This window comes from Populus alba, chromosome 1 (genome assembly GCF_005239225.2).
Source record: "Populus alba chromosome 1, ASM523922v2, whole genome shotgun sequence".
Lineage (NCBI taxonomy): Eukaryota > Viridiplantae > Streptophyta > Magnoliopsida > Malpighiales > Salicaceae > Populus > Populus alba.
Window position 1 is genome coordinate 29087314 of NC_133284.1, and position 24196 is coordinate 29111509.

The following is a 24196-nucleotide window of genomic DNA, read 5'->3' on the forward strand; positions in this document are numbered from 1 at the left end:
AAATAATTTTTTTTAATTAATATAGATTTCGAACCTGTGATCTAAGATTTTTATTATCGATTCCGAGTAAAGTTGATTGATTAGGGTTAAGACAAAGATATTAAAGAAAATGCATGAAATCAAAGTCGAAATTATTCATGTATTATATTAATTTGATACCCCATCTCTGAGCACACATTTTTGTGTTGTCATGTGTCTCTGCATGTTTTTTTTATATATCATTGTGTTTTCTAGAATTAAACAGTAAGCAAAATATGTTTTGTTTTGATTATTAATTTGTAAATTCAATTTTTTTATAAAAAAATTGAATTAATATTTTTTAATATTTTTATCATTTTAATATGCTAATATAAAAAAATAAAAAAAAAAAAAAATATTATTTTAATATATTTTTAAATAAAAAAACAACCTCAACTAAATCTCAAAATGCTTTGCATAGAATTAACTAAAAATAAAAACCCTTACATTATGGGGTAACTCTGGTAACCCCTTTACCGGTCCAAAGGCCAATTGGTCTCCTTTCGCGTGCAAGTTGCAGAAGTAATAAAAAGGGTGTTCTTGTTTAACTGGCCTCAAAACTCAGAAGCAATGCAATGTCTCGCACACTGAAATCAACTCCACTGTCACTCTCCTCCCCCTCCTTTTCTTCTCCTTTCTCTTTAAAAACCTACGCCGCTCCCCATTCAACCCTTTCTTTCAAGCCCCAAAAATCAAGGGCTGCCCATACAAATATCTCTAACAAATCTCCACTTTATTCTACGAAAAGATTCACTTCGCCCCAAAACATGTTAGACAATTCAAGCTGTAGCAGCAGCACAAGACAAAACAGATGGACCCTTCACGGAAAAACAGCTCTTGTCACCGGCGGAACTCGCGGAATAGGGTACTTATCCATCTACGTTTGATTTTATTTTTTAAAAAAAACTATAATGTGAATTTGGATACCATTTTTTTTTGTTTCTTAGGCGAGCAATTGTGGAGGAATTAGTGGGTTTTGGAGCAAGAGTGCACACGTGTTGTAGGAATGGAAGTGAGCTTGATAAGTGCTTAGAGGATTGGAATGATGTATGTTCTGGTGCGATGATTAGTGGGTCAGTCTGTGATGTCTCTGTTGGAGCTCAAAGACAGGAGCTTATGGAGACTGTTTCTTCAATTTTTGGTGGCAAGCTCAATATCCTAGTAAGCTCTTTCATCATTTCCTCGTTTTTCTTACATGGAATGTTATACATGTAATTTTGTGCGAGTGCTAGTCTTTATCAGTGAAAGGGAAGTGTTTTCTGTAGCTCTAGTTTTGTACATTTGAATTTTCATTTGGGAATGAAAGATCATTGTTAGGGGTAATGTTACTTCAGTAATGTCACTAAGGGAAGCCGGTTAGAGTTAACTGCAAGTGTAAAATCTTTATGTCTTGAGAGCTGCTACTTTTAATGAAGAAATTGTTACTAGACAAAGAAATCTAACAATGGTCTTTCATATGCTAAGTGGTTTAGTTACTACAATGCTTGGAAGTGGAACAAAGTTACTTTTAAAAAATAATTTCATTTTAAGATATCTTGAATTGAATCAATTGGTTGTAGTGATTATAGCCTAGTGTATTCTAGCATTGCTACCTTGCGGTGATGAATGATGAGATCAACCGCGTCATATTTGCACAAAAGTTATATTTATTGACTGCTTTCATCATAACTTAACAAAATCAATTGGATCGGTTTTGCCTCAACAAGTAAGTGGGAGAGATAATTAAATACTCTCTCAACGACTGAAATTGTTTTCCTCGAATTTCATATTCTCAAAGCAGAGTTATTTTGAATTTGTAGGTTAATAATGTTGGGACAAACATTCGAAAACCAATGGTAGAGTTTACACCGGAAGAGTTTTCTACTCTCATGACAACCAATTTTGAATCTGCTTTTCATATTTCCCAACTTGCTTATCCACTTTTAAAGGCATCGGGAGAGGGAAGTGTTGTATTCACATCCTCTGTCTCTGGCTTTGTCTCACTGAAATCAATGTCTGTGCATGGAGCGACTAAAGGTGATTAACCCATATGACATGAATCTTGCTTTATGATTGTTGATTATAAGTGTTTATGACTGGATGCGTAATGTTTGTCCCAGGAGCAATCAATCAACTAACAAAAAACTTGGCTTGTGAATGGGCAAAAGACAACATAAGAAGTAATGCTGTGGCACCTTGGTACATCAAAACATCAATGGTGGAACAAGTAGTTCTCTTTTCTGTTATTTATGTTTTTTTTCATCCTTTCCCTTTATTTATTTAGCATTTGGTGCTGCTTTCCTAACCTGCCATGCACTGTGTAGCCGTGGAGTGGACTTAGTTATATAGAATTTGTTCTGAATAATGATTCTTCATATGTATTCTGTTGTCTTCACTCTAGGTCCTCAGCAACAAAAGTTATTTAGAAGAAGTATATGATAGAACTCCTCTTCGGCGTCTTGGAGAAGCTACAGAGGTTTCAGCTCTGGTGGCATTCCTTTGTTTACCTGCATCATCCTACATTACTGGTCAGATTATTTGCATTGATGGAGGGATGTCGGTGAATGGTTTCTTCCCGAGTCATGGTTAGAGGTGCCCAATTCACCTTCTACTTTTTTCGAGACGGTGAGCTTGTTTGTTTTGGGTAGCTCCTGCGGAGACTTGTCAGCAGAAGGAGATTTCACCGCCCATCTCATGTTTATTAGCTAGATTGTATTTTCCTCATCTTCTTGGACATTTCTTGCTCATGCGACCTCGTGTATCCCTCCTTGAACGTGAAAGGCTCGATTGATCAGCTAAATAGTGCTTTATGGGCTTTTCAGCTGTACCATTGAGGATGCCTTGCAGTTTACGGATAATATTTAATACGCTAAAGAATAATTTCTAATATTTTTGCAATAACAGAAGATTAGCTACCATTCATGCATTTTACATGGATCATTAGTTTTTTTTCCTTTGTGTTCATTAATATGATAGGGCATTGATCATTAAAGTTTTTTTGTCTGTCATACTCATTAATATGGATAGATCATTAAAGTTTTTTTGACATCAATGCTTAAAAATATCTGTTTTTCTTTTTTCAAGAGTATCTTTTCCATTTCTGTGCTCATGGAACTCATCTGCTAAACTTCTGCTTCAAGATAAACAATGCAGTAATGGCTGACTGAAACCAACCGGGGACCACACAGCTCAGGAATAGCCACCTCTCATAGCTACTGTAACACCCCGTGTTTCATACGCAATAAGACATATAGAATCATGATTTCTCTCTCTCTCTTTTTTATTTTTTAATTAAAAATATTATTTCTTATATTTTATTTAGCCGTTTATAATGCTTTATATTATACCCCGAATAAAATGGTATAGTTATGCAACTTGGTAGGTTGATCCGGTTAAGAAGCTGAATTTTAAGTTTTATGGGTCAACTCAAGATAATCTGGAAAAATTAAAAAAATATATTTAAAATTTTAATATTTTATGTTAAAAAAAATTAAAAAAACATCTATATGAATATAAGCTATACATGTTATAAATAATAAAATTTAAAAAATATTTTAAATTTTTTTTTTATCAAATAAGCTATTAACTAAGCCTACAAGCTATTTAGAGAGTTGTGAGTTGCACCAAACCAGTCTATCAGACCATCGGCTAAAGAATATTCTTTGTTCAACCCTAACAAAACAACTAACATCCATAGTTGATTTTTTTGATCGATTCAATTTTTTTTGACTTGTTTTTTTATCAAGTCAGACCAAATCCCCACACCATTTTGGATTCATCTATAATGTTTGTGTTGCCAAATTTAACTCTTAGAAAATGATAAAGTCATTCAAAAAATAATATGACTATACAAAATAAACAAACACTTATTTCGAAGCTCACCAAAGATAATTATGATAATTGGTGTATTATAATAAAAGTATTTCTTAGTTCATAAAAACGTATAAAGATAGTGGAATATGGTTATTATAAAAAAAAAAAATAACTAAGAGACAATACATTAATTATACTATAGTAATGAATAATGATTTTTGTCTTGGGACACATACACTAACATCACTAGGGTATTAGTTTTTTGAATAATCAATTAAATTTAATTAGGTTAACTTGTTCACTATCTTGTTAAATTTAATTAAAAGCTGGCCATAATCAAGTTTCAAGCTTGGATTTCTCAAATCAATCCACTATAGCTAAATAGGTCTCAGGCATCTAGGGAGTTGGTTGTCATTTCTGGTCTGCAATGTATAAAATTTCTCTCTGACGGGTCTCCTTGTAAGGTGTTTGATTAGACGGGGTAGATAACCGTCTAAGTCACTTTAAGAAGCTGTTTGGCAATGAGGTCCAAACAGTTTTTTACAAAAATTCAATTTTTTTTTTTTACTAAAATTAAATTTGGTTTGTATTTTCTGGATCGTTTTGATGTACTAATATTAAAAATGATTTTTAAAAAATGAAAAAACATTATTGACATGCTTTTCGGCACAAAAAGCTATTTGAAAAGCAATCGCTACCACACTTCCAAACACCCTCTAAATGAGCTAAATCCTACAGCATATAAAATCTGGGAAAAATGCTTTATTGCTTTGTATTAAGAATAAGAATATAGATAGACATTACAACAACCAACTTTATGTAACTAACAACCTACCACTTCAGCACGTATTGAATTTTAACAACTAACAACCCACTAATTCAACATATTTCCTAATTATACCATTAAACTTTGAACACTAACAATATTGTCCAAAGATTAGGACCACTAAAATAGACATTCAAACATGAATAAATAAATAAATATTTTTCCATATTCTCAAAGCCATGTCATGAATAACAAAGACATTCTTGAATGGATTATGTTTATATTAAAATTGCAATTAATTTAATTTGATAATAAAAATAAGACCGTAATATCACATTATTGTATTTATAATGTATTAATAATTCAATGCACATTAACATAATTGCAAACTAAAAAATTAATACATGTTTTTTTTAATCATTTTACAATTAACATTATTTTCAACCATAATTTTAACCAAATTCTATTTATTAGTTATTTTACTAGTAAAATCATTTCCAACCATAATGTTAACCAAATATCTTTAAACTATTTTTATTCAACTACAATTTCAATTATATTTTTCATCAAACAAATAATTTAATCAAACAAATTATATCTAAAAATAATTTTTAAAAACCTATATTTTTAATTTTAAAAAAAAATTACCACAATACAAAATACACTCCAAGCTTTTCCGTGTGGTCAGCAGGAAAACTGGACCCAAAAGAAAAGAAATACCCACATTCTACGAACTTGAAAAGTTGAGTAGAATTTGGATTATACGGGGCACCCCTTTCTTGACCAGGCGCCCGCCATGGAATTAAGGAGTGATCCCTCCAATACCCTTTTAACGAACGGACGTCATTTGTTATCCAAGAACTTTGTGTATTTTCCGAGTTTGGATAATATGTTTTCCATCGAATCAAAAGGTTGGATTTAGTCTCCTTTTCGTTTTGCTATATAAATAAAAGAATATATAGATAGAATATTTTATATATTTCTCAGACTCGAACAGTCCGAAATATTTTAGTATATTTTTTCAAGATCACAATCCGAAATAAAATCACGAAAAACAAAGGGCAACGGAGATTTCGTGTTCGATTTAGGAGGTCATGCGTGATTCATAATTAACACTGCCTTTTTGCACAGACGGTCTCGAAGCAGTGCTGGAGTGTAACGGGGCTGCTTTTGACTAATATGGCGTAGAACCTTCCTCGTTCCGAATTTTTCCTTTTCACATGGGTAACGGGGCCCACGGGCCTGTCAGTGCTTGGAATAGCGTTTCGACCACTTGGTTTTTTCTTAAATTATCTTTTAATATTTTTATATTGCTTGGAAGGATAATTGTGGTTTCTTTTTAAATGTTTTTTAATTAAAAAATATTTTTTATTTTTTTTTTTTTTATATAAATAAAAATATTTATTTAAAGTAAAAAATAAAAAAAATTAATTTTTTTTAAAATATTTTTGAACAAAAAAGAAATATGTCGGGAAAAAACAACCGCTTTTCTTAAAGCTTTTTTAGAATTGTGGTTGTTGTTACTTTTCAAAGTGATTTTCACTCATAAAAGCATGTCAATAATATTTTTTTATTTTTTAAAAATTATTTTTAAGATTAACATATCAAAATAATTTGAAAACATCAAAAATATATTAATTTAAAAAAAAAAATATAAAATTTTTAAATATTTTAAAAAATATTTTTTCTTAGCACCATCTTAGTTTGGCAATGTGCTGCGAGTGAGGTTCACCCGCAGCCACACATTTTAATGTTTGATAAAGGAAATAAACTTGATTTTAGGTGGTAGGTCCACTAATTTTTGCTGCGCAGCCGCAGAATTTGAGAAGCAGCGTTTGCTGCTGCTCGTGGCTACTTTTAGGAACAGTGGAGCTCCACTGTTGAAATACTTCGCAACAGGTCCTACGTAGATGCCCGACAGCTTCAACAATTCTTTGAAAGGAGGTAGCCTTCTCTGTTAGCATCGAGTTCACTCATCGCAATGTTCCTTATTCTTTTTTTTCTTTTTTTTTTGAAAACTAGCGAGAAAAGTTTAGCCTCCCCCCGGCGAAAAACCAGTACAGTTAATCGTGAACAATATTTTTTTTAAAAAAAATTAGTTTAAGGTGAATTAAATTTACTCGTATTGTAATCTTAATTTTATTCCTGATAATATTTTGCCTAATTTTATTGCAAGCTCAAAAAATCATATAGAAATTGTAGTTCTTATCGAATGATTTTTGTACGTAATGAAATTGTAAATTTTTTTTAAAAAATTGTGTTTTACTCAAAAAACTAGTATTTAATATTATTTAACAACACTACATAAATTAGAACGATATCGCAAGATGACGTAGCATTTGTGGAATTTGATCGCAATTCCAATAATAAAGATATCACAATCTTTATTATTTAATAACACTACATAAATTAAAAAATTTAGTTTTTGTTGTTGCGCACAAAATATAGTCCCTGTTGGATAAATTTCGTATGTAATTACATTGCACATAGTTTAATGGAATAATAAAAAATATTTGATATCAATATTATTTATTTCATAATGTAATAACAATAGTTAAATCTACAATATTTAAATTAAAATAATTAATATATATATATATATATATTAATTATTTTATAACCTCAATTTGAAAAGCATTTTTTTAACCAAACACATAAAACTACTTTTTGTTCAACCTCAATTTCAACCACAGTTTTCAAACCAACCTCAACTAAAAGCACTTTTTATAAAACAACTTTTTTAAAATCACAACCACAACAACAATCATAATACCAAACACACCCTTAATTTCCTTCATTTTGAAGTCAAGGTGCGCGTGGAGCCCCACCTCTTGTCCATTGCAAATTGTTGATGTCGTATGCAGACCCAGTCTTCGATTGGAAATTTGTAACCTTTCTCCACGTCTAATTCGATTGGATCTATATCTTGGCTATGCCATATCTAAGTTCGAAAGGACAAGGAAGTTGGAGAGGAATCAGAGAAGATGGCCCAAGCAGATTGCAATTCCAGCAGGGACAATAGATGGCTGCTCCACGAAATGACAGCTCTCGTCACCGGTGGAAGTAAGGGACTCGGGTAAATATCTCCCTTCCTTCTTTTCCTTGCTATTCACTCGTCCCTGTTCATCGAAACCTTACAGTTCAGTTCAGCTCAGTGTAATTTGATGTTAAATTCCTCCGAAAAGCCAGTCACTTAATGACTGTTCGCAAATATATGATCTTACGATTCGTCCTGTTTCCTCGCTGAGACTTTAGCCTACTTTGTCCGACTTTTCCTTGTGCTGGCTAACTATTTGCTGAAATTGTTTTATATGGTCAGGCATGCTATTGTGGAGGAATTGGCAGGGCTGGGTGCCACCATCCATACATGTGCGAGGACTGAGTCTGTGCTCAATGAATGCTTACAGGAATGGAAGATGAAGGGTTTCAAAGTCACGGGTTCGGTTTGCGATGTTAGCTCTAGAACTGAACGAGAGAAGTTAATGAGCACAGTCTCCTCTCAGTTCGATGGGAAACTTAATATCCTAGTAAGTCACCCTTTATTGACAGCTCTTGCAAGAGCATCGTGAGTATAAGCTAGTTTATTAGTGTTAAAGAGCAATTAAGATCTAAACTTTCAGTTCTTGGAGGTTTTGGGTTCAATTCTGATCCCCACTGGTTCATTAGCATTTAATAGCATGTTTAATTTTGCCTTGCTTAAGAGCTCAATATAAAATGCTGTTCTTGTACCGATTCAATTTTATGTTGTTTCTTGAAAATTAATTCGAGCTAATAATATTAATAATACCAAATCCTGTTTCTCTAGGTCAACAATGTTGGGATGCTATATTTTCAGAGGACCATTGACGTCACTCCCGAAGATATCTCACTTTACCTGAGTACCAACTTCGAATCTGCCTACCATCTGTGCCAACTTGCACATCCTCTTCTGAAAAACTCAGGAGCAGGAAACATCGTCTTTATGTCTTCTGTTTCTGGTGTGGTATCAGTGAGTGTTAGCATATATGGAGCAACTAAAGGTACCCAGTTCAATGTTTTCTTAATCTGATAGAATTTTGTTTCAACCTAGCTAGCCATCTGCTCAGAAATGAAGAGTAGATATTTGAAGGTTGTGAGTTTTGTGTGCTTACTTGCAGGAGCAATAAACCAACTCACGAAGAACTTGGCATGCGAGTGGGCAAAAGACAATATAAGGGCTAACTCCGTTGCGCCATGGTTAATCAGAACTCCACTTGTTGAGCGTGTAAGAATGTCTTATACATGCTTGTGTAATTGTGCTGTGCTCTTTGTTAGCTAGCTAGCTAGCGAGCATGGACATTGCTGAAATACACCCAAGTGCCTTTTGTTGTTAATTAATGTAACTTTTATGATTTGAATTAAAATCAATGCTGTTATACATAGATTATCACCTGGCAGTTTAAGTTTTGGGGATTGAGTGATTCTTTAACGCGTTTCAGGATCTGGAGAATGAATTGTTTTTGAAGGCTGTTGAGGCTCGCACTCCAATGGGGCGGCTTGGAGAGCCGAAGGAAGTGTCTTCTTTGGTGGCATTTCTATGCATGCCTGCAGCCTCTTATATAACAGGACAAGTCATTTGTGTTGATGGAGGATTTACTGTGAATGGTCTCACTATATAAACTTGAATTAGAACCATTATGCGAGGGATTTGGACGGTCCATCGTATTTGCTTGCTATTATCATATACATGTATTTAAGTCTCATATACTAGTTGTATTTGGGTCTTGAGAAATAAAGAAGTCAGTTTTTTTCCAGCTCTGCTCTGGTGCTTCATCGATGCATGTCATGGAGAATTTCTTGTTCCCTTAACAAGCCTCTGTAAATCAATGATTTCTACTATCATCCTGTGAAGAATTTATTAAAACTGGCAAATATTCTGTGAAGAATTTCTTGGTATCTGCAGCAGGCAACTAACAATGAGTTAGAAATCTATCGATAAGTACGTATTTGGTTGTAATGCATTTTATGCCCTCTTATTAGGTTTAGCCCATCATTTTATTCGAGAATTCGATTAATCGTATATATATGATGTTTAAATTAATGAAATGTATCTTTTTTAATTAAAAAAAAATATTGGTTAAACAAAAGTCTTAATTGTCTTCAAAGCATAGAAGTACGGGATGCTTAAAATTTTTTAATTAAAAATATATTAAAAAATGTTTTTTATAATTACTATTTTAATTTATTTTTAATATCTAAAATTTTAAAAAAATGCTAATTTGATTTATCTTTTATTGCTGACACAAGAAAGAGTATTTGTCCCACCGACCCAATATTTGAATGAGTGTTGGTGCGCTTACCAAACTCATTAGGATTGCAAATTCATACCTCGATATAAACAAGTAAATAAATAAAGCCGTTGGATCGGACATCGTTTGATTTCAATAAAATGATGTAAGAAATTCAGAACTAAAGCAATATTGAAAGATGAACTAAAAAAAAAAAATATTTTTTTTAAAAAAACATAACTCAAGTCATTATATTGAATTCGTGCCTTGTTAAGAGACCATGATAAATATGCACATAAAAAATTAAATAAAACAATAGAGTGATACTCTAAAACAAACTAATATAATGAAAGGCAAAACTGGAAAATCAATTAATTTAAATAAAAAAAACATGGATCAACTTAACTAATTTATGCGACATAAGATATAAAATTAGAATAACCTCACATAAATGATAAAAAAAAGATCACGAAAGCTCAAGGTTCAATAACCTAATATTGACAAATAAAATTAAAAAAAAATCAGATAAAAAAAAGAAGTTAAATTGGGCTAATTTTTAAAACTTGTGGACTAGTTATGAGACCAAAATTAACCTTTTAGAAAGAAAACATAAAAAAATCACGAAGCAAAATTTCTAATTATTCAAAAAAACAATTCTAAGAATAAAGACTAGATTTTGGATACAAAAATTAAAAGAAAATGAATGTTGAGAGGTGAAGTTGAAAAACAAATAAAAAAAAACTAATAACAAAAAAAAAAATAAGAATGAGGATCAAATTGGATACAAAGATTAAATAAAATAAAATCAAGAAAGGTATTAAAAAAATGATAATCAAAATAATAAGGACCAAATTGGATACAAAATTTAAATGAAATGAAATGCTAAAAGACAAAATAGCCTTAAAATAAAATAAAAAAAAATCATCTTCAAATAGCCTTAAAATCAAAACAAATAGGAATAAAAAAGAACAATGGATCAAAATTGATATAAATACAAAATAATAGGACACATTTGATTTCTTAAAAGGTTGACATGAAATTTAAGGCGGTAAAAGAGAAAAAATGTAGGAAAAAAAATATCACTAGAGCTTAAATTATTGCTTCGTCATTCACACATATGCCTGACCACAAGAAAGAGGACGGTGCAAGCACTTTCAAGGTTTTTGTCAAAGGTGATGTTTGATATCCAGGAGTCGTCGCCCAAAGAGTGCCATCTCTCCCACTCATTATGCATGCGCCAACCACTTTAAAATTTATAATTATATTTATATTTGTTGAAAAATTAAATTGCTCCTTATTAAAATTGATGTAACTAAAAAAACATGATGAAAAAAAAAAATGTCATTGGATCATTAATTTTATTTTTTTTGTTTTTAAAGGGTAATGTAGTTATTTTTCCGTGCAAGCAAAAGCATTAAAAGACCAAAAAACCTTCTTTTGAAAGTTTTAATTTTTTTTCTACTTTAAGAATATTTAAGTTATTTCATCTTTATCTAATATGTAAAAAAAATTAACTTATCCCTTTATTAATATAATAATGACAAATAAAACCCATAAAAAAATATTTTACGCTAACAACAAGTTAAGTGATTTTATACGAGAATAATTATTTTATTACATGAATCTACAGGAAAATATGAGTTTATGTAAAGTGAAAGGACTAGCTCCTTTAACTTTTGTTTTAATGTATTTCAATTATATAGTATTTTAAATAATTGGTTTAGCTGTTAAGAAATTAATCTTTATTTTTTAGTGTATGAAATGTTAGAACTGTGAGTATAAGGTTCCCAGAATTACTTATATCAATCTTAAGTTTTATTAATGAAACTGGTGTTTTTTGGTATTGTGATGGATGTAGAATATTTTTAACTTATAAATATATTAAAAAATATATTTTTTTATATATATTATAAAAACAAAAAACAAAAAAAAAATATCAATTTAACATATTTTGAGCAGTATGCTACGTAGTACGTTCGCTGCCACATAAAGTAGAGAGATGGTCAAATCAACTGGTTAAATTAAAAAAAAAAAGAAAAAAAAAAAAAATACAATTAATTGTCTAAAATTCTAAAAAAAACAAAAAAGAAAACACCATATTCAGCCAAGGGTAATGCGTCCGTCCGCGCGTGTCGAAGATCAGGAAAGCCACACAGGTTAATTTTGTAGATGATGGCGGTGACCGAGATCATGCATGTCTGGTGCACAGGGAGCGTTGCTGCCTGCGTCCTGGAAAACATGAACACCCATGCACAAACGGGGAACTGTAGATTCATTACTTGGCCGCAAAAGGCTTTGGAAACTGGATTTTCGCGTAGTTCACCGACTAAATTATCCAAAATGAAATAAAACTAGTTAGGGCATTATTAGTGGTTTAAATTGCAGGTCTTTCATCACTCCCTCAATCCTCTTGTATATACATCACTTGAGGAATAAATAAATGGACTCCTTGACCTTCGTGTTCAAGAGGGGAAATCAAGCAAGCTGTTAGCATGCCAGCACTGACGCTCGTACACGGAAAACACACAGAGCCATGAAAGCTTCATTAGATCCCTGGGCTGCCGTGCAGCATGCCAGATACAGCTGTGGAACCGGTGGAGGTGTCAGCCTCTGATTCTCCGTCAGCTCATACCAATCCTTTTCCTTTATCATTCGCATGCTCACGGATTCCATCACTGCGCCAAATGGTATGCAGACAAGCTACTGAAAAACTAAGTGCTCCTCGTCTCCCCTGCAGAAAAACCAGCTAGCAACAATTGCAAAACATGCAATAAATCCACCCTTCATTAAACCCAAGTGCTTACCACCACGTAACCAGCTTCCCCTGCTTTCAAACCTCAGTGTTTCACCAGACCTTCCACGAGTCTCTGCTCTTCCCGAAACGTGTCCGTCATTGTTGCTTTCCCTCTGATCCCCTCTCTTGCAACCCCCTTCCCTTTCCCTGCCACCAAACACCCCCTTTTTACACCATCCATAGTTTGGTCCCACGTGTTCTGCTCTGACGTATTCTGATTTTGAAACTCCGTTTACGTCTATTAGCGAAGATGATATTGGATAAATGATTAACTTTTCATTTTAAATAGTTTATTTATCTTTTTTAGTCATGTTGTTTAATATGGAAAGTTTAGGTGGTTAATAGTTGGTAGTTAGTGATGTTTTGTAAACTAATATGATTTGTTACCTGTTATATGCAAAAATCTTATTTGATGAGTGTGACAATTTTCAAATGCTTAAGACCATAATTTTATAAAGAAAAAATGTGAAATAAAATATTACGAGATAAATCATGAAACATGTATGTTATAAGTATGGAAACTCTCGGATGTTTCAGTCAATAATTTTGTAGAGAGAAATATAAAATGATATTTTAAAGATATATACTCTAAAAATATGCATATAAATAAAAGTTAAGAATGAAGAGATTGTGAACTTGGAATTTGAAGGATTCAGGATATATTTATAGCCTATGAATTTTGTCTTTTTGTAAAGAGAAGATGTTGAACGTAGATGGCACATGCAACTAATTGTGAGTTGCAAGTGTCCTAAGCAACCCTCTCAAAGTGTAAAATGGCTTACAAGAAATTACAACAAAGAAAGAAGAGATACCAAAAAAAAAAAAAAGACTTTCGAGGCACACCAAAACTCTAATGAGGACAACACAGGTATCATAAAAAGAATATCTTAATAAGAGAAATCTAACGACATTAAAAAAAATCACCAATGATGAGCGTAGTAGGCCGCACCAACCATTAAAAAACAAGTGAGTATTTCCATTTTTTGGTGGCTCATGCGGCCCACTTTGTCACCGTCTATGACCTTTCTTTGTGTATTTAAATTTATCTTATTAAGAAATATCTGAAGGTATCGATGATCTTCTTATCGGAGTTTTAATGTGTCTCCACGATCTTTTTATTTTTTTCTTACATTTTTTTTTCTGTCTTCACAAATTATAAGGAGATTAGAAGAGAGAGAGGAAATAAAGAAAGAGAAAAAGGAACAAGACTAGGAGGCATACCAATAACGACACCACCAATACTATAAAAAAGATCTTAATGATAGAAAGTCATCAACACCAAGTAAGGTCACCAACATTGACTGAGGTAGGCATATAAACTGCCCTAAGTTTAGTGACCCCATACATTTGAACGATTTGTGTGGTTCACTCTGTTTATTATTGGTTTTTTGGTGTTATTGAATTTACCTCATTGATATCCTTTTGACGATGTCAGTAGTGTTTTCATTAGAGTTTCAGTGTATCTTTAGTCCTCTCTCTCTTCTCTTTTATTTATTGTAAATTTTGCCAAGTCATTTTATAATTTGATAGAGCTACTATTAATACTAGCAACTTACGTGTCACATATATTATCTGAGACTTGTTAAAATATGTTATTTTTCTAAATATTATTATGTTAAATTCCAAAATGAAACTTCATTACCTGGATATAAAGACTTAACTCCTCTTTAACGAAAAAAGGCATCATCTCTTCACATATAAAACACACACACAAAAGACAATCTTTAAATCTCTTTTCTTTCACTACAATGTTAATTTTAAAGAGTTTTAGCTATCCGATAGCTTTTATTTTAATGATAAAAATCTTTCACTTTTAAAATATTTAAAAGTTCTTCACACTTGTAAAGTCTAGTTTTCTTCCACCACATTGCTTGACTTAATTTTTTTTTTAAGTGCAGCAATACATTTAACATTTTAATCTATTTATTAGCTTTGGAAATATTTAGAGTATTATTGGTGTTCTAATGATAATTTTTTTTTAAAAAATTTTTTTTTATAGATTTATTAAAATAATATATGTATTTTTTTATTTTTTAAAATTTATTTATAAAATCAAGGAATCAAAACAATGTCAAAATGCGTAAAAATTAATTTAAAGGAAAAAAATTTAAAAATACAAAAACCCAACAGACGATTAACCAAAATCATGCTTTAGAATGACTCCATCAACAAGACTGATAGGTGATGGTTGAGATATTGGGTTTTTCTCCGAAGAAATAGTAACGAAACTTGATGGAAAATATCTCCTGCTGGGCGAGCGTGATGGGTTAGCACCTTCGATCAACTTTACTGTAACTTTGAAGAGAGTGGGGTCCTTGAAGGATTTCAATCTTGACACGTGTCCGGGATCAGAGACTTTGATGTCCAGATATTCTATCAAGCATCAACGACTGGGACATGTGGGTCCAAGACGTCTACGTCAACAGCTGTTAACGTAACGCATTTTGATTGGGCCAGAAGAGCAGGAAGGAATAAAGTCGGGATTTTAAAGGCACTGGCTTCAATCTCGTATTCTACGATGTAGACACGTGTTTCCAACTTCTCATCCAAATTTTTCAACATTTGAGAATTTAAAGTTGAAAATACCGAAAAGGTATTTTCCAAGGACCACATGCGTGTCAGTAAAGCTAGTACCTATTACGGTCGTGTTCAGACATCATTGGGCCACATAGCTAGACTTTTTTTATTGTTGACGAGGAGGTTAGATCAAACGGCGGATATGTGTTTGATGTGATGTTTTGTATTGCAGTTAATTGTATTTTTAAGATTTTTTAATTTTTATATTATTTTCATGTGAAAATATAAAAAATATTTTTAATATATTTTTCTTTTTAAAAAATCTGGCGCATTTCCAAACAGTCCACATCTACGCCACGCCACGCCACAAATACTACTGCTTTGCCCGTGACGGTGATGGGCAGGCTACCCGTGGCAACCATGCTCAGAGGCTCAGAGCTGCCCAAGACATGCCTTTGTGCTTTTAAAGCTCTCGCTCAAGCGCGCGAACGCTCTCATCCATCTCTGCAGTATTTCTCTTTCCCAATTTCAATACCGTTACCCCACAAATAGAAAACTAATTAACGAAGAGGAGGTATGGAATGAAGTTAAATTAGATTAGCGCTGAAGATTTTGTGGTAGTAGTGATAATTCAGTGTTATATCAATGGCCGAGATTTACCGTGGTGTAGTGAGTGAGAACGAGGCATCGTCAACGTCATGCTCCCCAAGTTCAAGAATGGCTAGGCGGAGAAGAATGGAGATTCGGCGGCTCAGATTCGTGGCAGGAGTGGCCTCAACAGAGACAGGAGCTGATGACATGGGCACCCATAAAAAGCAGAAACTGCAAGTTTACAGTAGTCCTCGTAGTGGTAGTAATATTAGCCCGTGTTCTCGTGACTGTCAGAACGCAGTGGAGAACTGTGGTGCTGAACACCCAGATGAAAATAAACCGTTTGAGAAAGGTAAATCATCAGAGAACATAATTTCGAGGCAATACTCTTTGAATCTAACTTCAAGTCCCTCAATTTTATCAACATCTTTAATCGATCCAGATCAGCTGTTTCCAAAATTCGGGGTGGCTTCGGTTTGTGGAAGGAGAAGAGACATGGAAGATGCGGTAGCGATTCACCCTTCATTCTGTCGGAAAGACCAGGAAACCACAACTGAGTTGCACTTCTTTGGTGTCTACGATGGCCACGGTTGTTCTCATGTACGGTTTCCAAAAATCAAACAGCTACTAGATTTTGTTTAATTTGGTTTTCTTTTTTTGGGACAATCAAATGAAATGTGAACTCATTTTAGTTTCTGTCTCTCTGGGTCTTTGTGTAGGTGGCAGTAAAGTGTAAGGAGAGATTGCATGAGCTGGTGAAAGAGGAGCTGGGGATCAAGGAGGGGTGGAAAAGCGCAATGGAAAGAAGCTTTCGGAGGATGGACAAGGAAGTAATAGCGTGGAATCAAGGGGTGGAGGTTCGGGCGAATTGCAAGTGTGAGATGCAAACTCCAGAATGTGATGCTGTTGGATCTGCTGCTGTTGTTGCAGTTGTATCTCCTGACAAAATCGTTGTCGCTAATTGTGGGGATTCAAGAGCTGTCTTGTGTCGTAATGGGAAACCACTCCCTTTGTCTTCCGATCACAAGGTTTGCGATTAATATCCACATCAGTCACATTTCGTGTTATTTCTGGTAACTTTCCAGCTTAAAAACTCACTTGATCTCCTCGTTATTCGTGCAACAGCCTGACCGTCCAGACGAGCTTAAACGGATCGAAAACGCTGGCGGCCGGGTCATCTATTGGGACGGCCCAAGGGTTCTTGGAGTTCTGGCCATGTCAAGAGCCATAGGTAAATATATTAGCAAGACCCGATTGCTCAGTTAAAAGCTGAAACCATGAACTGATCTGACATTACCATTTTCCGATCGAACCACAGGTGATAACTATCTAAAGCCATACGTTAGTTGCGAGCCAGAGGTAACAATAATGGATCGAACGGCAGAGGATGATTGTTTGATAATAGCAAGCGATGGTCTTTGGGACGTGGTCTCCAACGAGACAGCATGTGTGGTGGCGCGTACGTGTTTGAGAGGGAAAAGACACGCGCCGGCTCCATGTTCTCCTAGACTGGTGGAGAACAATGAGGCTGTGGGGATACCCGCCGGCAGCAGCGGAAGCGGGGAAATGTCGGACAAGGCGTGCTCTGAGGCATCAATGTTGCTGACGAAGATGGCGCTGGCCAGGCATAGTAGCGACAATGTGAGCGTTGTCGTGGTGAATTTAAGGAAAGACACGTAGCAAAGCAACCTATTACACGGATCTTATCATCTCCTCCTTTGATTCTCCCCTCTCTTTTTTAGAGGGCTGGGTGATAATGTCCCGGTAAGGTTAGCTTTTTTTAAATATAAAAAAAATTGTGGGTGGGTTTTTTAGGATATTTCCTTTGTGAGGAGGAAAATGGGAGTAGAAACACAGCAACTGATAAAAAAAAAAAAAAAAAAAATCAGGACACCAGCTGTATTTTTTTTTCTTCCCATTCCAGATGAAATCTTTTTGCCATGAGGTCCCAGATGTTGTCCTTAATATTTATGTGGTTGTACGGATATCATCCCTTTCCTTTCTCCGGTGCATTTGGAATGAATTTATCGTAGCATCATTCTTTCTTGTGGCCGGAGCAGCTGCCGGTGCCCTTGAACTGCTCAAAATAAACCTTCAAGCCGGGGAAAGGAAATAGACTTACCCCCTGGAGAGGATGGTTACACAGAGGAGATTTGTGTCTAAAACAATTTTAAATTAGTGAATTAAAATGATTTAAAAATATTAATTTAAAATAAAAAATAATTTTTTTTTTTCAAAAGCTTTTAAAATATAAAAACAAACAGCATCTTACCCATTAGTGAGCAGTGGTAGAGATAAAATTTAGTGGACTTTTTTCTGTTCACGTTATTGTTTCTTTACTTGCCCCTTGATGATTAGGCTTAATTCTACGTTCACACTAAAAGATACGCATCAGAAAAGACTCTAAATCGAGCACCTAGGCCTCATTTTTGGCCCAAACCTGATTTCTTTATCTATTTTTTTTCTATAGTTTTTTTATTTTTCTAAATTCTTTTATTTCATTAAAAGAACTAACATTAGATTTAAATAAATATTTAGATGTTGATAGTAAATTCCAAGAGTGTATTTGAGATTATAATAATGATTGTAATTTAAAATATTTTTTATTTAGAAATATTTAAAATAATATATTTTTTTTATTTTAAAAAAATTATTTTTGATGTTAACCTATTTAAAAAAGATAATCAATTCTAAATTCTAAAACCTTAATCGATGGCTTGTAGACATACGAGAAAGAGTGGAACGAGGGAGAGAGACTCTTCTCATGGAGGCAACCAGATGGAAGGAGTCCATTGATATGCTTATGGGAAGAAAAGTAACGAGGGAAAGTGATAGATAGCAGGAAGAAGTGGTGTCCAAAAAAGATGTAAAAGCCATGGGGTGACTCAATGATTCGATGAAGAAAGGGAGCATAATTCTCACAAAAAAAATCTTGAAATGGGACCAAGAAGGATATGGAAGTCAAGAACACTTTAGGGGTCTTCGAAACCCAAAAGAAAAGAATGAAAGCATCCAATATCTTATGCTCTAGGGCCCCAAGTCATGGTACAGACATACAGGTAAACCTGTTAGGTGCAGGCGCAAATTGGAAAAAAAGAAACACTCTTTTAGACAGCAGAAGTGTACCATCACTAAATGTCTGCACAAAAATGAAAGCAGGGAAAAGAATACAGCTATCTCGGAAAAATGATAGATACCTTACGCCGCGATACATCTCCATCTCTGTACTTCACATCCACGGGAACCATCTCAAAAGGCAATAAATTGTTAGGTTTGGTAGATGGGAGGAGTTTTCCTGGAAATCAAGGAGTGCCTATATATTCATGCAAACATTTCTTTCTGCTAGAGTGTAGCCAAAAGTCAACCACTAGAATAACAGCCCAGGCTGAGTAGTGCTCTTGCACTTAAATTAGGTTAAGCCAGAAAGGCTTGTATAATTTGGAAGAATCACACTTACTAACAGAGGTTTTTGAGAATATATTTGATGCAGATCCATGAGTAAGATCCTACCAGGCCATGATGCCCGGTATACTTCGACCAGTCAACCAGCCTCCACTACATTTATTCCGCAGATAACGAGGACAGCAATAAACAAATAAAGGAATCGTGCATTGGCTCTCGCCAAAAAGTACATTTAAATTGAAAGTGGACTGGCATAATGTCAACTAAATTGGCTGGCTTTAATTCAAGACTCAAATCATGGCGAAGCACGGGGGTGAAAAATGCATTTAGAAAATAGCCTACTGGGTATTGGGATCCAGAGAGGAAGAAGGATGCTTCTGAATAATTTGAAACAAAAAGGTTTAAATCGGGACAGCAACTCCATTTATGCAGGGAACAGATGAGCACAAAATGTCTAGAAAAAGCTTTCCACTGATTCAAAGTATACTAACATGAGCATCGACATAACACAGAAGGTGGTTTGCACAAGAGAAATGCTGGGACACAACTTGTCAAAGATGCCCGCATATCAGGAATCCATATCTGATGTCAAGATAAAATAAAAGAATCTTCTCTACATTTGCTTGCCGCCATTTTCCACACCAGCATTCTTCAATGTTTGCAGCTTTCTGTAACCTTTATCGGTACCAAATACCCTGACAGTACAAAAGAAGAGAAAAATCCATTACATCATGTTCAGTTAGAAAATATGCTAACGTTTCCCACCCCATAGAGGGTATGAAATTGGACATTTGGCTACTGTCAATGAGCAGCGAACCCTAGCATCAAAAGACGACACTAGTTATGCTTCTCACTTACATCACAAACAATCATAACAAATGATCATCCTCAGAAAGCAAGACACTGTTACAGAGCCAACACTATATAGTTTATGAATGCCACGCTCTGAAAATTCTCTCATCATTGTAACTGGCGGAGAACAAATGATGCAGGTGCAACAAGCATGACCAAGAACAATACAAGGAACAAGATTCCATCAAAGTAACCCACGGTCAAAGAGAGGCAAATTTTAAGCTAAACATTCTTTGCTAGAAGGAGTCTATGGGATCATTAAAACATCAGTTGATAAAAAACACTACTGGATACCTTGTAGTACACACTAATATACTTGCTGATGATGGGCTGAAGTTAAATCCTGGCACAGTTTATCACAGCCGAGACAACCCCCCTGCCCTTTCTATAGACTGAACTTTCTCACATTTATAAAGCACAAAAAGTCATCTAAAGCAAACAAGTAAAAATCAGTACAGTCAAAAACCCTACAGATATGGACCCAAAAGCCATAACATGCAAAGACTGGGTAATGCATGCAGCCACTCATGCAATTATGCAAACAAAAAAGGGGCACCACAACCCTATAAATTGGGACTTGTTTTGACACATGACTAGCAAGAAACCCCTGCTTCTGCAAGTCTTTGCATTACACTGCACTGATATCCACATCAAGATAAAGGACAAGATTATGACCATAATTGCAAAAGATACTCACAATGCCAAGCTTAATGGTGCAAAAGCTGGAGAAAAACCTGTGCATCAACAAAGAGGTTTTGAAGGGCACATGAATGACTGGTTTGCTTATATCTTAGCAAAGATCGCCTCAATGGATTTCAAATGGTATTTGTGAGTTCACAATGGGTTAGACTGAAATAATTTCAATTAATAAGGATTCATGTGAAGTAGAGTAAGTCTCTGTAATGGAGAGCACCTTTCACAAGCTTATGACAACCTGGGATAGCTGGGATTGGTAAAATAATGTAAAAGCAAAGCAACCATAGAAACCCAGCTATGCAGATTCAGGGTGCTACCCAAATCCAGCCAGGTGATTGTTTGCAGACTGAATACCCAGAAAAGGAGCAGAGTAGGCCTTTTAGCCTTTTACGTGAACTTTAATGAGTCAATCACAAATGACTCAAGTAAAATGTTAGCATAGCTTACATTTTAAAGACATAACAGAAATAATAATGTTTTGAGGGGGTCAAACTCACCAGTCCATGTAAGTGAAAGTAGATGAGTAGTTTCCAGATTTAGTATACAGCAAGCGGTGATGGTAGTCATGAAAATCAGCACTAGAAAAGTTTTTAAACAAATGTCAGAACCAATGGTATAAATGTGGTGTAAATGATCATAAACCATACAGGTGTATTAAACACTCACCCTCCATACAAAGGTAAAAAATTGGAGAGGCTCCAGGGGAAATGATAACCACAATGTGCTTCAACTGTCTCCAGGACCCTTAGTACCATCCATAACCACAAAGTTACCAGATGGGGGCCTGTGATGGCAGGACCAACAATAGTAGCAAAACCAAGGAACAGTATCTCAGCAGGGTGAGCATATTCAGAAGTTAATCCAAATGGTGTAGCATATCTGCACATATAACAAAAACGTTAAAAACCATAAGTGCAACATAAAAGCACCTTGTAAATATAGATGGTAAGAAATTTATGCCAGAGAGAATATTTAAGTCTCTCTACATACTCATGATGGATACTGTGCACATGCTTGTACAGCCATTTTGTATGTAAGATCCGGTGTCCCCAATAGAATATAAAATCTTCCAGGATGAAGTAGAATGTTATCTGCATTAGAATTACTTTCCTGCAGGAAAAAAAAAAAAAAAAAAAAACATAATGTTTTCAACTATGCTCCAGAAGTAATGGGAAATAGTATGCAAAGGAACCTGTACTCTATTCCAAAAATAAATAAAAGGATAGCTATATAACTCTTCGCAACTTTGTCTGGCTAAGAAAAGCTTTAGGATATAAAGAACCTGAAAATACCAGGACGGGAATGGAAGACTACTTTGCATGCCCATGTGTCTGAAGACAGGATAGGAGGCTAGCATAACTGGTAGATTAACACCAAAATGATACAAGAGTAAGCGAACAATACATTTCTCCTGAGCTGCAGGGGTGTTGTTTTTCGTCTGCATAGGACCAGCAACTAGTAGTCAGTAGCGGCATTAAAGGACACAAGCAAATGTTGTGAAAGAAGTCTCGCAATATCACTAATTCACCCAAACAGAATGAGAAACTAAAGGCATTGCAATGGCAATGCAAATTGGAATCAATCATGCAGATCCTTTTAGTCAAATTCAAGTAAAAGAATTGCAATGAGAGCAAAGCAGAGAAAGGGCAACCTGAATTTTGTACTTTTTCAGCCATCCAGCCCTTTCGAGATATATGAAAGGAAGTCCAGACAAGAAGAAGACGCTTTCATGAAGAAAGAAACTTCCAAGACATGCCAACTGAAAATCACTGAAGTGCGTGATCAAATACTGCATCAAAAAGAAAACCATTAATCTTATAAGCTTACAGGAACACAGTATACGACCAAACAAACACACATCCATCATCTCATTTTGAAGATGAAGACTAATAGTTCGATAGGCACAGTTTGCAATTTACATGCTTACATTTGATACTAAAATCAGTCAAATGTTTCTTCCACTGACTAATATAACCGAAAAACTAAAAACCCCACATGCAATTAATAACCAGACCTAGATAATGGCAAGAAAAGCTTAGAGTGGTTAAAAATTGAATTAGAGATATACCAATCTCACAATGGTCAGAAAGCAATGTAAAATCCATCACAAAAATGTTATTTTATTCTATTTCCCAAAAAAAAAAGGGTCTCCATTGAGGCACGAAAAGATCTGGAAAAAAAAATGCAGGTAGCTCCTCCACATTCACTTAGCTTATGTAGTAAAGCTTCAAAAACTATACGTATGTTAGAGTTCACATTGCAAGTAAGCAGGAAACATACAGATCCAGAGAAATCAAATCTCCCGGTAAAAAAAAACAAGGTGTTGGTGGCGGACAAAAGGAGGGGAAGAAAAGAAAAGAAAGAGAAGTACCAGCCAGCCAGATTCGATGATGGAAGCCATGAGAGTGAAGAAGCTCGTTTACTCCCTCGTTCCTTTGATTTTCACTACAAAACTTTGAAAAAGATTTGAGGTGACAGTGAGAGTGAGGTTTACGAGGCCGCAGGGTTAATGAGACAGTACAGTACAGTCTGTCACCGGAGTGAGAATAATCGCTGGCCCATCTCTTTTATTTTCTTCCTCTTGGGCTCTCCTCTTTTTTGTGTTGGATTTAACGACAGCTGAAATTAAATTAATTAATTAAACAGTACATCTTTATCTGGTAATGTATTTATATAAATAATTAAAAATATATTATTTTTTTTATAATTTTAAATGATAATACGGAGATTATACTCGTTTTGCAATAAAGGGAAAGGGTCGAAGGGGTAGTAAGTGAGGTGTTGGATATTAAAGGGCCAAAAAAAATGTAATTTGAATGGAGTGAAGAGATGCTGTCTTTCTATCCATGTAACTCCCCAGCCAATCAATTTTGTACTTTGACTTTTGTGTCAATGATTAATATCCAAAATAATTAATATTCACCGCCCTTCCATCGTATGTGTGATGATGTAAAGAGCAATGTTTTAATACAAATAAACTAGTTTATAGAATCGCGCGCTCTGGGGACCAAATTTTTTGTAAATCTAGAAAAATATATTCATTAGAGAATTGTTTGATTTTATTATTAAACAAGTAGTTTTATTTTTTATTAATGATTTCATGTTATTAAAATATCTTTTTATTTATCTTAGTCAAAATAATATTTTTAATTGGAATTATTGGTTCTATTAAAAAATATATTTTATGGTCATCAATACAGTAAGAAAAATATCAAAATAGTATGCTAATAATTTATGAGTGATGAAAAAATAAAAAATATATATAAATATGATAAAATCATGTTAAAAATTAAAGAATAAAATTTATTATAATAACCAAAAATAAATTATTAAAATTTAATTAAAAAATTATAACAGCATCCACGTTAAAATCAAAGAATAAGTGAATTTGCTAAAAAACTTTTTATAAGAGGCAAAAACTCAAAAAAAATTATATAAAAAAAAATTAACAAAGCGAAAGCCCGGGTACACGCGAGTCCAGAGGCCAAGCTCGCACAACTAGTCTAATTATTTTTTTCAATT

At 34.2% G+C, this 24196-nt stretch overlaps 4 protein-coding genes across 5 annotated transcripts; 3 read left to right on the top strand and 1 right to left on the bottom strand.

Annotated features, from left to right (window-relative positions):
* The first annotated feature begins 488 nt into the window (after positions 1 to 488).
* On the top strand, positions 489 to 2923 carry LOC118033004 (tropinone reductase homolog At5g06060-like). The gene is made up of 5 exons (XM_035037832.2): positions 489 to 883; positions 966 to 1179; positions 1818 to 2034; positions 2118 to 2224; positions 2399 to 2923. The coding sequence occupies exons 1-5, from the start codon at positions 594 to 596 to the stop codon at positions 2585 to 2587; spliced, it is 1017 nt and encodes a 338-aa protein (XP_034893723.1). The 5' UTR covers positions 489 to 593; the 3' UTR covers positions 2588 to 2923.
* A 4503-nt stretch (positions 2924 to 7426) lies between these two features.
* Positions 7427 to 9348, top strand: LOC118033005 (tropinone reductase homolog At1g07440-like). Its single transcript, XM_035037833.2, has 5 exons — positions 7427 to 7652; positions 7896 to 8103; positions 8382 to 8595; positions 8713 to 8819; positions 9034 to 9348. Exons 1-5 carry the CDS (start codon positions 7561 to 7563, stop codon positions 9211 to 9213), a joined length of 801 nt encoding a protein of 266 aa, XP_034893724.1. The 5' UTR covers positions 7427 to 7560; the 3' UTR covers positions 9214 to 9348.
* Positions 9349 to 15514: 6166 nt separating this feature from the next.
* On the top strand, positions 15515 to 17727 carry LOC118033003 (probable protein phosphatase 2C 24). 2 transcript variants are annotated; one of them, XM_035037831.2, is made up of 5 exons: positions 15517 to 16076; positions 16167 to 16324; positions 16444 to 16752; positions 16850 to 16955; positions 17043 to 17727. In XM_035037831.2, exons 1-5 carry the CDS (start codon positions 15779 to 15781, stop codon positions 17402 to 17404), a joined length of 1233 nt encoding a protein of 410 aa, XP_034893722.1. In that variant the 5' UTR covers positions 15517 to 15778; the 3' UTR covers positions 17405 to 17727. The 2 variants fall into 2 exon arrangements, with proteins under 2 accessions (XP_034893721.1, XP_034893722.1); XM_035037830.2 differs by having other exon boundaries at positions 15515 to 16324.
* Positions 17728 to 19484: 1757 nt separating this feature from the next.
* Positions 19485 to 23256, bottom strand: LOC118033002 (methylsterol monooxygenase 2-2). Its single transcript, XM_035037829.2, has 7 exons — positions 23046 to 23256; positions 22326 to 22463; positions 21967 to 22112; positions 21665 to 21784; positions 21341 to 21553; positions 21172 to 21252; positions 19485 to 19821 (listed from the first exon to the last, which is right to left on the bottom strand). Exons 1-7 carry the CDS (start codon positions 23073 to 23075, stop codon positions 19740 to 19742), a joined length of 810 nt encoding a protein of 269 aa, XP_034893720.1. The 5' UTR covers positions 23076 to 23256; the 3' UTR covers positions 19485 to 19739.
* Between the last annotated feature and the right edge of the window lie 940 nt (positions 23257 to 24196).

What these genes read in the sequence shown, in the direction of transcription:
- LOC118033004 (XM_035037832.2), top strand. Translation starts at nt 594, where the DNA reads ATGTCTCGCACACTGAAATCAACTCCACTGTCACTCTCCTCCCCCTCC. An exon ending in GGCGGAACTCGCGGAATAGG is followed by an intron (nt 884 to 965) that starts GTACTTATCCAT and finishes TTTGTTTCTTAG; the next exon opens with GCGAGCAATTGTGGAGGAAT. An exon ending in GTGGCAAGCTCAATATCCTA is followed by an intron (nt 1,180 to 1,817) that starts GTAAGCTCTTTC and finishes TTGAATTTGTAG; the next exon opens with GTTAATAATGTTGGGACAAA.
- LOC118033005 (XM_035037833.2), top strand. Translation starts at nt 7,561, where the DNA reads ATGGCCCAAGCAGATTGCAATTCCAGCAGGGACAATAGATGGCTGCTC. An exon ending in GGTGGAAGTAAGGGACTCGG is followed by an intron (nt 7,653 to 7,895) that starts GTAAATATCTCC and finishes TTATATGGTCAG; the next exon opens with GCATGCTATTGTGGAGGAAT. An exon ending in GAACTCCACTTGTTGAGCGT is followed by an intron (nt 8,820 to 9,033) that starts GTAAGAATGTCT and finishes AACGCGTTTCAG; the next exon opens with GATCTGGAGAATGAATTGTT.
- LOC118033003 (XM_035037830.2), top strand. Translation starts at nt 15,779, where the DNA reads ATGGCCGAGATTTACCGTGGTGTAGTGAGTGAGAACGAGGCATCGTCA. An exon ending in ATGGCCACGGTTGTTCTCAT is followed by an intron (nt 16,325 to 16,443) that starts GTACGGTTTCCA and finishes GTCTTTGTGTAG; the next exon opens with GTGGCAGTAAAGTGTAAGGA. An exon ending in CTTTGTCTTCCGATCACAAG is followed by an intron (nt 16,753 to 16,849) that starts GTTTGCGATTAA and finishes TTCGTGCAACAG; the next exon opens with CCTGACCGTCCAGACGAGCT.
- LOC118033002 (XM_035037829.2), bottom strand. Translation starts at nt 23,075, where the DNA reads ATGGCTTCCATCATCGAATCTGGCTGGCTG. An exon ending in TGAAAAAGTACAAAATTCAG is followed by an intron (nt 22,113 to 22,325) that starts GTTGCCCTTTCT and finishes GGTCCTATGCAG; the next exon opens with ACGAAAAACAACACCCCTGC. An exon ending in GTGCACAGTATCCATCATGA is followed by an intron (nt 21,554 to 21,664) that starts GTATGTAGAGAG and finishes TTATATGTGCAG; the next exon opens with ATATGCTACACCATTTGGAT.